The sequence below is a fragment of the Episyrphus balteatus genome, chromosome 2 (assembly GCF_945859705.1).
Source record: "Episyrphus balteatus chromosome 2, idEpiBalt1.1, whole genome shotgun sequence".
NCBI classification, from domain to species: Eukaryota; Metazoa; Arthropoda; class Insecta; order Diptera; family Syrphidae; genus Episyrphus; species Episyrphus balteatus.
The window spans coordinates 21,349,611-21,362,551 of record NC_079135.1 but is presented as its reverse complement, the minus strand read 5'-3'; the positions used below and the strand labels follow the sequence as shown (position 1 = coordinate 21,362,551).

At 30.8% G+C, this 12,941-nt stretch overlaps 2 protein-coding genes across 2 annotated transcripts in view; both read right to left on the bottom strand.

Moving 5' to 3' along the window:
- LOC129912480 (transmembrane protein 50B) overlaps positions 1 to 12,941 on the bottom strand; it is a 78,725-nt gene that overhangs the window by 12,306 nt on the left and 53,478 nt on the right. The window lies entirely within an intron of this gene.
- On the bottom strand, positions 5,767 to 11,731 carry LOC129912474 (cuticlin-4). Its single transcript, XM_055990734.1, has 2 exons — positions 11,582 to 11,731; positions 5,767 to 7,740 (listed from the first exon to the last, which is right to left on the bottom strand). The coding sequence occupies exons 1-2, from the start codon at positions 11,642 to 11,644 to the stop codon at positions 5,983 to 5,985; spliced, it is 1,821 nt and encodes a 606-aa protein (XP_055846709.1). The 5' UTR covers positions 11,645 to 11,731; the 3' UTR covers positions 5,767 to 5,982.

Genomic DNA, 12,941 nt, shown 5'->3' with positions numbered 1-12,941 from the left:
TATGGCATTCCACTCCGGTACGCTATCCCACTACTGCTTACCACGGGGACTCTTGGCTGCTGACTTTCGCCCCTGGCCCGGTTCATCCCTCCTTAGCCAACCTGAATACCTTGGACTCCTCCATGGCACCCATATTGATGGAAAGCTTAGTGCGGACGTTCCGTCAACATGAACTGGCCCACAGCACAGAACTCCCATCCTCAGACCATTCTACAATTACACCTCCGAGAAGCCGGATTACAGGAGATGCCAACCTCCCAGTCGAATGTTTATGATTTTAATTTCAACCACTTTCATCTTTTGCTGTGGGAAATTTTTTTAACTTACCTACATATATTTGGGAAGTTTTTTTTTGTTTTTATTTTTTCTGAGGAAATTATTTTGCAGGGTTAATGATATATTTTAATTTTATATATATTTTGATTTTAAAATACTTAATTTTTTCGTTAATTAATGGAAAACATTTTTATTTTTATTTATAAAATCAAATGACGAAGGAAATAAAATTACCCAAGCGTAAATACAACGGAACTTCTGCTTGCCAAAAGTAAATTGCATTTATAGGGTTTTCGGTTGGAGTTTCAGATAAATGGTTTCTGTATTTGGTTAGATATGAATTTCCCTTTTGTATATAGGGTACATTCGCATTCAATTTACTTTACAAACTAAGAAAAGAATTTACGAAACTTATGTTTGCCATCAAATATTTTTGTAATACTTCTTTTATTTGTGTTTAAAGAGAACAGAGTTTGTTTCAAGACCAAGAAAGAGCAATTTTAAAATTGAAAAAATAAGAATTTATTAAATAAGAAATTTGAATTCTGTCAAAAACATTTGACACAGGAATAATTTATGTTATTTTCTATAAAAAAAACACCAAATTATTTTGAAAATATGAATTTTGTTTTTACTCTCCTGTAAAATTTGGTAAAACACTAACACACTTTGAAATCGCCACCGACTATAATCACATAAATTATATTTTACTTTTTGTTAAAAATATACCACCCAGTGTAACTTTACCTTATAAAAATTAAATTTCCCACGGGAAATTGTATACTTAGCCGTTCCAACAACCTAAAACCCTACAAGTGCAATATATTTTATGTGATTATTTAGCAGAAACGCAAACCATTTCTACTTTAATTATTTGGTTATAAATAAAAAAAATAAATTCCCACAGCTGCCGATGAAAGTGGTTGAAATTAAAATCATAAACATTCGACTGGGAGGTTGGCATCTCCTGTAATCCGGCTTCTCGGAGGTGTAATTGTAGAATGGTCTGAGGATGGGAGTTCTGTGCTGTGGGCCAGTTCATGTTGACGGAACGTCCGCACTAAGCTTTCCATCAATATGGGTGCCATGGAGGAGTCCAAGGTATTCAGGTTGGCTAAGGAGGGATGAACCGGGCCAGGGGCGAAAGTCAGCAGCCAAGAGTCCCCGTGGTAAGCAGTAGTGGGATAGCGTACCGGAGTGGAATGCCATAGCCAGCCTATCCAACATGGTCAGACTACAATTTTTTTTTTTATTTTTAAAAAATTTTTTTATTAAAAAATATATGTTTTTATGTTTTTTTTTAATAAAATTTAGATATATTGTGAGACAAAAAGTGATACCAATTAATTTTTGATGATTTAAGAAAACGCTTCTTTGGTATTACTTTACTCACGTTAATGTTTAATTTCTCTGTTAATATGTAATGAAGTAGAAACTTCGTTGGTCTCGCAATTCCGTACATCTGTACACATTTTCACAGCCTTAACTCGGGGATGGATTTCCTTCAAACTTTTGGTACATGATTTTTATAGAATTCTGAAAGTTTTTTTTTTTTGTTTTTTTTGTTTTTTTTTTATATCTCACTTAGAAAGTAACGAAGAAAAAAATAACAAAAATAATAAAAAATTATTAAAATTATTTTGAGGTCACTTGAACCTATAAATTGAATCACTTAGAAAGGGTACACATTTTTCAAATTATGCCAAATAACTCGAAAACGGCTCTAACAATTTTGATTAAACTTTGCAGACGTTATTCAAAGCTATAGCAATAAAAATGCATTTTAAGTTTTCCTCAAAAAAGTCAAATAAAAAAAAAATTCATATAAGAAAATTTTGACCACCCGTATCACCATAATGTGGATTTGTTACCTTCTTCCATGACTGCTAGTACAGATTTGTGAGTTCTTTAAAAAAATAACACTTGCCAACAATTTTCAACTTTAAAATTTTCCAGAAAGTTTTATATCTAATCAAAAATCATATTGGATTTTTTCTAGCAGCTCTAGTTTTTGAAATATTTAATTTTTCATATTTGGGAAACATTCATACTAATTTTTCAGTTTTCCTAAATCTGAGCGTTTATTAGAATTTTCCAGAAAAAATTGTATTAGACTTAATGTATTTAGGATCAGTAAACCTAAAAATCACATTTTAGCAACTCTATTTTTTGAAATATTTAAGTTATCCACATTTTGGGGGTAATTTCGTACTAATTTTAAAGTTATGCTTATTTTAACTGTTTGTTAACATTTTCCAGATTTTTGGGGTGACAAGCGTCTTTAAAGTTTAGCTGGAAAAATTTATTTTGAATGTATTGTATTTCGGTTCAGTGCCCCAGCAAGAATTCACTTAATTCTTTTACCTGGGTACTTGGATACCGATATGAATCGCTTTTGTGAATGATTTATGATTCCAAAATTCTTAATTTAATCTTCATTAAAATGAATGCAGGTATATAAGGACCTATATATTCATTTAAATGATTATTTTCTTAATCATTTCGGAATCATAAATATGATTGCATTATGATTCATTTTAATGATGGTATGTATTCAGTATTCCTTCACTACATTAACTTCGTTATCGGTCTTACTAATTTGTTATTTTTTTAATGTATTTTTTTAAGATAGATTTTAACACTTTCTTTAATTCAATTCTTATAATAATAAATTGTTATAATCATGAAAGAACACGTATCTATATAAAAACTGCATCCACTTTTGTCGCAATCACATACCAAAAATTTCGTCCACTTTCATCAACATATTTTAAGAACTGATAATTCACCATCCAAACCAAACTTTTGTGGCGACAATGTAACGTTATCATCACCCCTTTGTAAAACAAAAGACAAAAGGACGAAAAAAAATCTCTATATAAAGACTCAAACATTCACATTTATTCAGAAAAATAAATGAAAACTGAGTTTTGGGTAGGAATTTTTAGTACATTCACAATTCATTCACTTATTTGGAATCATTTTTGGTGATGAAAGTCTGAACCTTCAGAAAATGTTTACTGGGTGAGTAAAACAAAAATACAAAAAAAAAAATTTAACAAAAAAAATTTATGATTAAGAATATTTTCTTATACTCATATAATTGTTGTTCTCTAAAGAGGAATGAAAAGTTCGATTTTATAACTTTAATTTAGGGTAAAAGCGGGTGAGATGGCGCGGCGGGGGAGATGGCACACTTTAAATATCTTTTACATTTATTGCTCTAAAAATGAATGAAAAATATTTTTAGCTTTCTTTAAATATTTTAAATCGAAGTAGCCAGTATTCGTTTCTTTGTCTTTGATACAAAAAATAAAAAAAATTTCAAAGCAAATCATGTGATGTTTTTTTTCGATTTTTTTTTTTCGCTCTTTTTTTTTGTTCCGATATTTTGTGAGTCGTTGGGATCTTAGATGCCCTTGATACACCAATACAAACAAGAGAGTATAAGTTATGGATTGCGCGTGAAATCTGAGCTCTAGTTCTATCTGCTTTTTATGGGTGCTTACGAATAGGAATTATGCGAAAAAAGGTGAGATGGCGCAGTTTTTTGCGGGTGAAATGGCGCATTCCGTACAAGAATTTTTCAATTGAGTATAGTGTTAGCATGTGCCATATCACCCTCAAAATATTTTTTTTAAGTAATTCAGCCAAGCTCAAATTTTATAAAAAAGACGACTAGTTGCAATCTATTATATGGCATGCATTGGTGTTTGACTCCTTCACATCGTTCAACCATTTGTGCAATGAATTTGGCAATAGAAACCTTAAACAAACTCATGCGCCATCTCACCCACCCTATAGGGGGAGATGGTTTTTTTCAAACTTTTTTTCTATATTAATTTAAAAATATAAATTTAAAATATAAAATTCTGTAAACCAAATAATACGTTGGATATTGAATATAGAACATTTTTGCATTGTTAGAAATATGAAATGTGGTTTACTTTGTAAAATATGACAAAAACAAAAAAGGTATGCCATCTCACCCGCTTTTACCCTAATTACGAAGCAATGGAAGTATATTTACTACATTATTTAAGCTTGTTTTATAACCTGTAAAATTTCTGCAACTTGAAATAAAAAAAATTTGTCTTTATACATCTCAACATTAAAAAAAATTCCCTTAATCATGCACAACGTAAATCCATTTTTATCACTTTTTTGCTTAAGTTTAAACTTTCTTTTAGTGAACAAAATAGGAACCATAATAAAATACAAATAGGAGCAAGGCGTATCTCCCCAGTACTTGTTTGTTGTATCAGTTTAAACAAATGAACGTAGTAGTTTAAACTTGTTACAACTTCCCCTAAAATAAGTCTCAACTTACTCGTATAAGTTTTCGTTCCATTCAGCATGGTAAAATACTTTAAAATAATGTGTCATATCGCCAGATTACATGAACATAACATTTCTAGATTTATCAACAATCTCTTCCTCCACTCGTTCACATGCAGTTCAATAAATAAATAACACGTATACGCCACAGTGCACGCAGACAACGTGCATAAATGTGATTTAAAACTTTGGACTAGATGCCAACATATTAAATAACTCAAAAATTGAATAACAACTTCATTTTTTTGTCGTCAGTGGTAAGAAATATACAGAAAAAGAAAATCCTTTCAAATACAAAATCAAAAATTTTAAATTTCTTCACCTTTTAAATTAAATTCTGTTTATTTTGAATATATAAAAAAAATCAACAAAAACAACTACAAAATTAACACAATCCCTTTTCAGAGATTTGTTTGGCTATCGAATACACACACAATCCTTTAAAACGACAGCGGATTTTTTCCGCTGTAACTTCTTTGTATGTTTTTAACGCTGGTACGCATTAAAAAAAATGTTTTGAATTGTTAAAAAGCTTTTTTAATAAAGCGACAAGATACTTTTTTCTTAGAACATACTTTCAACTCGAAGCTGTAAATTAATGCAAAGTTATATTTTCATGTTTTCTAATAAACGCTGTGTTTTTCGCTGACGTAGCTATTTTTAACCTTTGATGTAAGATTTATCTTGTCTTTATACTTACACAATTCCTTACAAAAAGAAAATTAAAATCAACTCCCTTTTTTTAAATATAAAATACAAATTTATTTCGGAGCTATTATTATTACAACAATAATAAATTAAATATATACACATTTTGCTTAAAACTTATACAAAAGAGAAATAAAAACTTGTTTTTTTTATTTTATTTATTAAATTTTCTGGAATATTAATTTTTATATATCGATAAACTTAAACTCCAAAAACGTTTTTATTTTATTTCGTTCGTTATTTCGAAAAATTTAATTTTTTTATTATAATTTTTAAATTTAAATTTTTTGATCCTCTCATCAGACTATTTCTCATTTAAGTATCAAATTCAATAAGAGGCTTAAAATTTTATATCAATATTTTTTTTTTTTTAATAATGAAAACTTAGGACAGAGTTGGGAAAATACTTTTTTAAGTTTCACAATAAAATATAGTAAAGCTCAGAATAAATAGAAAAATAAATAAATAGCTAGAAATAGAAAAAAAAGATATAAATTATAGATTAGTGGCAAATTGGAAAATAATCCTTGATACAATAAATTTCTTCACAATTGCCATTTTTTATATAAAAAAAATAATAAATAGAATTGTTTAGACAAAAAATAATTTGGTGTGCTCGTGTTGGGGTTGCCTTAGGCATAATAAAAGGTTTTTTTCGGCCTAGTTCACGTATGCCATACCAAGACCTTTGCGATCAAAATGCCGTACCCTCACGAACAGGAAAGCGGCGACTAGTGATGCAACTGCCAGGACCAGGAGCAACATAACCAAGCCTCCAACAAAGCTCGGCACTGACATGCAAATCGTTTCGGCGTCAGCAGATCGCGCCGACTGTATTACCACCGTTTCGTTATTGGAATTGCTATTGAGAGCGAAATTGACATCACCTGGAGCAACGACCTGAATCGTTCGACTCGTGTTCACATCTGTCATTTCTTGGGTATCACGTTTATAGATTCGTGGTTTGACCACTAGTTCCATGGTTTCGTAGTCGATTTCTCGACGCTTGCGCACTCCTCGAAGATCGTCTAAGCCTTCGACAGATCGAGGGCGACCACCTAGAGACACCAAATTGCCACCTTCCATGTCGTCCTTCCTCTTCATTGTACTGTAGCCAGATTGGCCTGGTAGTGGAGGAGGTGGCAAGTGCAATTCATTGGATCCCTGTGGCGATGGCGAACTAACTAGGTTTGATTCAGATGTAGTTACAGCTGAGGTTTGAGCTTGTGGCGATGGAACAACGTCGGGTTGGTTCTCAGAGTAGGCGCCTGTTGCGTCAGCTGGGTGTCTTGGGTCTGGGTAAGCTGCTGGTGGTAGTCCACCGAGTCCGAAATCACCTCGTTCATATCCATCTGGAGCTCCATATTCAGCCGATAGAGCGTTAGCACCGATTTGTGGTACTCCATACTCACCTCCACCGAGAGATGGTCCATGTCCGCACTTGGGTTCTGGGCAATTATAACGGCAGACTTGAATAACACATTGGAAGTGAACGTTCATCGAATCAGGGAATTTGAATGCTTGGAAGTAAGCAAACGAAACTACTGACGCAGACGGGCCAAAGTTTTTGATCTTCTGGAATTTGCTCATGATCTTTGGCCTAACAACACACCCACTTTGATCGACCAATTGAATTGGTGCCCTCTTACCATCATGAGCCACACAGTTTCTCACCAACATATCAAATTTATTCTCATCATCCTTGATGGCCAATACCATGGTCATTGTCTGACCGATTTTCACAATACCTGACACTTCTGAAGCCCATGGTCCTTTACCGACTTGAATTTGCATCCAGCATTGGAGGTTATCTCCCAAGAAATTGGCCGTAACAGCATGTAACATATCGACTTGGAACGGCCTAAATGTGACAGCCTTTTCATAGAAATCATACCACGTACAACGGAGCTTTCTTGCTTGATCCCAGACTTCTTGCACATAAGGATCATATTGAATAATAATTGTATTTTCCACATAACTACCCGAAGGTGTTGGAGATCCAAATCCAGCTGCATTGTGATTTGCCGAACTACTCATGCCACAACTATTGAGGAAGATCTCAAAAGTCGCACTCAAATGTCCTGTGCCAGGCTTCAAATGCACACAATGTGAATCACTGTAGAATCCCTTTGAGAAAATCATTCCATAGAATGGTCTATCGAATTCGATGTTAACACGCATGTGTGTCTTTTCACACTGCACTTGCAGATGTTTGATTTGTGGACTGTCGTTGGAGGCGGCCAATGGCCACGCTTCGTCTGAGGAGATTTCATTGTTAGCACCGGAACCGAGAAGAGAACCTTGCGGCGCTCCATAAATGGGCGCAGGTGACTGTTGTTGTAGTGGGGGGCCGTAAACGGATCTGTGTTCGAGGGGCAGTGATGCCGAGTCTATGTGTGGACCATCACAGCGAGCGTTCTGAAATGAGAAAGATAATTTTTAATATTTTTTTGTATTATATTTAAAAAAAAAATAAAAATAAATGGTTTAATTAATCAAAAAAAGGGAAACCAAGTTCAGTTTTACTCTTTTTGACCCCATTTAAAAAAATGCATTTCCAAATATGTATTTAACTATAAAAATTATAAAGTACACTGTGGTGTATGCGTAATTTTTTTTTTTGAAAATGAATTCAGCTCCAATAATGCTATAAACTGTCTTGATTTGGGTAAAAATAATGTTTTGCAGAAAAAAGTTTTTAAACTAAAATAAAATAAAATGCGCAAATGGCTGATTTAAGTAACACTGACTTTTTAGAAAAAAAAGTTATTATTTTTAAAGTTCCCACTAAAAATAAAAAAAATGTCAAATCGCATACAAATATTAAAATTTCCTCTTTTTAATGGCAACATTAAATTTAATGTTCCTACACAAAATCTTGTCGAAATCTCTAGAGCCGTTTTTAAATACATCTAAATTGTATTTTTCTTGAAACTTAACCACGAATATGAAAAGCTTTTAACATGAATTCTAAATTAAAAAAAAAAAAAAAACTGCAACCAAAAATTGAGTTATTTTAAACAGATTTTTAAAGGATTTTTGAATTTCAAATGCACTTTTGTAGTTTATATCTTTTATAAACATAAATTTAAAGTTTTTTTTTTGAGAAAATTTATAAATTTAAACAAAATATGGACTTCTTTAAGCGTGACAAGCTGCATTACAGAACCCCACTTTTCATTATTGAATTAGGTATGCATTACAAATTATAATTAAAAAAAAAAAGTTACGCATACACCCGAGTGACCAAGTGTAAATTTTGTATTCTGACTATATTATTTTAAAATTAAAAAAACAAATTCAAAAATAATGGCGAGTGTCGTACGTTCTTTTAATTGGGTTATTGCAATATGTAGCTTGCAATGAGGTTTTGATGTATTAAGATATTTTCTATGCTCTAAAAATGAAATTAAAATGAAAAAAATTGCAGTCTCTATTAGATAAACTCCCAAACAACATGTAATAAAATTGAAACGAGTTCGCCTTTTGAAGGACTAAATTTCATACTGTCTGGGTTAATTGAATTAAAAACTAATCGATCTAGAAATATTGGTTTTTGTCAATAACTTGTCTTTAAGAGCTAAAATAATTAGAGCTTTCTTTTACTATTTGTCAATTTTTATACCTAATGTAACGTTCGACATTTGAGGCCAAAAACTGAGCCATAGCTATTAACAACGCTACCTAAAATTCGAACTTTTCTATTTAACTCACTATCTTCGACTACAGAATCGACAAAGTAATTGTACACAATATTGCCTCCAAATATTTTTAAATTAAGTCAACTCAGAGATAAGTTTTTCTTTACATAATAATATGTATGTAATTTGTATGTTTTTATAACTAAATTAAAAAAAAAGATAAATTTCATTGTGGAGCACCCAAAGATTTGAATCAACGGTTTTGAGTCCTACCCTAGAATAAAAAGTGTTTTTTTATTTGCCTTCCAATTTTATTTAAATTTCCATTTACACCGCCAGCTGCCAGCAAAAAATCTTTAATTTTCTATCTATTCTTTCCAATTATTATTACATACTGTGTTTAAAAGACTTCTTTGATTTTCGGTTTATATTTTTGAGAGTATCTACCTATTTTCCCAAATTAGTTTGTATTAAAGTATATTAAAGGTAACAAACATTTTTATAGTTCACATCCACATATTTAAACAAAATTTTAAGAGAATTCATAAATCCGTTTTAAAAAATATCCATTTGTCAACAATAAATTTTTTTAAGAATTAAATTGATAATTTTGAAATAATTAACCATATTGCATAGTTCTACAAAAAACTAGGTCGTAGTTTGGTTTTTAATATTAAATATATGAGCATAAGTTTAATTAAAATCACTAGCTATAAATGTTCCTTTCTGATGAAGAAATTAAATAAAATGCACGAACTTGCTCTTATCATAAAAGCTTGAAGTTTAAAAGCTTTTTATTTTATAAAAAAATGGGTTTGACCTCTAAATAAAGTATGCCATTTGATTACTTTTATAATAAAGAATTTAAAAAAAATCAACATCGTTACAACAAATTTTGAAAGAAACAAAAAAAAAAATGTGTTCATACAAATGAAGAGGAAAAACAGCACAAGTCCATTCCAACTCATTTCGAGAAAAACGCATTTTTAAATTTTGTTCTTCATACAACTTAGTACTTATGTAACTTATTTATTTTCTTAGCTAGGCTTAAATTTGTTTTTTTTTTCTTTTTTTTTTTTTAAGTAAGGATGCCATCAGTTAGTGCTCAGTAAATAGTACAAGACATCATAATTAATTTATTTTTGACCATTGGACATGAGCCGTTTTTCCTCTGAAATCTATCAATCGGCACTTCAAAACCATTTTTCAAAGAAATTCATTGACCAGTTTCAAAAAAAATTCAACCCAAAAATTTGTTTAATTGAAAATTTAGCTTAGGTAGTTATAGTTATTAAAACACTTTTGAACTAAATATTTAGTTAAAAGCTGTTAAGTTGTTTCCGAAAAATTTAAAAATAAAAAAAAAAAAAAAACAGAATTTCGGACTTTCAAATTTATAAATGCAGAATAAAAAGCGCGTGCTCTCTTACAGTTTCTGAAAACTTTTCTTACTGTTTGCAAAATTTTGGGTAAACAGATTATTATTAAAAGCAGAATTTGGTCAAAACTCAGCAAATCCATAATTCATTAATTAATAAATTAGGCATAAATTTACGTTAGGCATTTTATCTCCTATGTTCAATGTTCATGTATAACATTTTTACTTCATCTATATGCCTACACTTAATCCAATCTAAATTATATGCTGATTTTTTTTTATTTTTGACACTTCCAAGACTTCATTGTTTAATTTATTTCTTTTATTTTCCTTGAAATGTTTGTTTTATGCGACAAAAATTAAGAACCTCTATCATAAATTTACTTTTATAGTTTTGGCTCCTTCAAAATTCACATAAAATCGATTATGCGTTTATATTACCATATTTACTTTAACCTTTCTGAATATTTTATATTTACAAAAAAACAAATATCAAATTCTCCCTCATTCAATCAATTACCCTCATGCTAACACTATTGATTCCCGGAACAAACATATATAATTGGCAAATAGCTACTGCTGCAAGAGCGTGCCCATGATCTATTCTATCCTGTCTGATAGCTCTGCACCAATATCATCAACGTCTCTTCACTACCCATCTCTACACCATACACTTTACTAAGCCTCTCAAATCTGCCAATTCATACATCATGATCAAAATCACCTATAAGCCTATAATAGTATCTATCGTGTATATATAGAGTCTCGCTATTATCAAAAGAAAGTCGAAACTAGTACAAATCAGAGCATAACTGGATTTTTTTCTTCTTCTCGTTTACTCTTCGCTCTTACCGCGCTGCCGGCCTTCATCTTATAGATTTTTTTTTCTTAGTTAAGATACTTTTTTTTTTTGTAATTTTCTGCATAAGAACTAGTATCTACTGTTGGCGAGATTGGTAACGGTCAGAAAGCGTATAATATCTTCTCTCTGTTTATAAAAATGAACATTCAACACCAAACCAACAAAATAAAAAAAAAAAATGTATCTAGCTATACTAAAAATAACTGCTAAAGCATTAGTTATCGATGAAGATGCGCCACAGCAAAAAAAAAATAAGATTTATATATTTTTTTTTTTTCTAATTATTGTATCTGAGTATCATTTCTGTTATTTTCTACAATTCTTTCAACAAAAAAAAAAAAATACTTATATTAAAAAAAAAAGAAAATTCAAACTCACCTTTGATAATAGCACTATGCATAGTAAAGACGCGAGCCAATGGTGCCGCGTGTGATGTCCCATTATTTTGTCCGAAAATTTGTATCTATGTGTCCAATTTTTTATTCTATGTCCTTGAATCCGAACACAGAAGTGCAAATTATTTTAAAATCTTCGTTCACTATATTTTTTGAAAAAAATCTGAAATTCAAAAAAACAATACTTTAATTTTACACTTTAGATACTTTTTTGTAGGTTTTCAAAATATATTTAATTTTTTAATTCACAATGACAATATTGAGATGATGAAAATTAATTAATTAAACAATCGCACTAAAACAGTGTTGATGTATCTCTATCAGTTAATAAAAGGTGTTAATTGAAAAGTATGCCATCTCCAAGAGGGAGAGATTCTCTTCACTGGGAAGTTTCACTTACAAAACTTTTGCCACCAAAAAAATAACCACTTTCTATTTTTCATCTGTCATCATTGCATCTTGTTTGCATTGATGATTTTGTATCTTTTTTTGTATGAAAAATTATCCAAAAAAAAAAAGGCTGGATGTATGAAAAATATTATTTACAAATTAAGCCTGGTGATGGCTTGAAACACTATAGCAAAGTGCTATACAAGTTCACATTGAAATTTGAGGGAATCTAAGATCTAACACGACGCGTAATTCACCCAGAATCCGAGATACAAAAAAAAAAAAAGAAAAGATGCGACGAAAGAAAACCGACTTCGGGAGATTTTTGTAGCTCCTCTGCGCCAACCGATGGATCTAAGTCTAACACCAAACTAATCGAATGGTATCTGATGGATAAAGTTTGAAGCAAAAAAAGTCTGTTTTCTTTCTTGAGAGAGACTTACACCAGCCTGCCACTTTTCATTTACCATTTCTTTCTTAACTTTTTTTTTTCTTTCTCTCTATTTTTCTTGATATTGTGCTTTTTTCTTTTCTTCTTTTATATTTTTTTGATGCTGTTGTTTGTTTGCTTTATTAGTGCCTCGTTGAGTTGAAGTGCTTCTTTTGATCATGTAGATGCAGTTTCTCTATTTAATGTTAAGAGCAAGCTTAGTTATGTTAGCAAAGTCTAATAATTCAGCTGATTTTAAACGAAATTTCTTTACTAAGATAAGTGACATCTTTCACTGGCAAAAAAATTGAGTCAACAAAAAGGTTTATGATAGATAACCGTTATGATTTATGAATAATTAAAAAAAATAGATATTGAACTACGAATTTCTTCAATTATGTATTTTTTTAAATTCTAATTAAGCTTATCAGCCAAACGACTCACGGCGACGACTTGAAATTATTAAATTGAATATGTTAAATTATTGATTTAAAAAAGTTTTTACGGCCTTTCGTGCACAAAA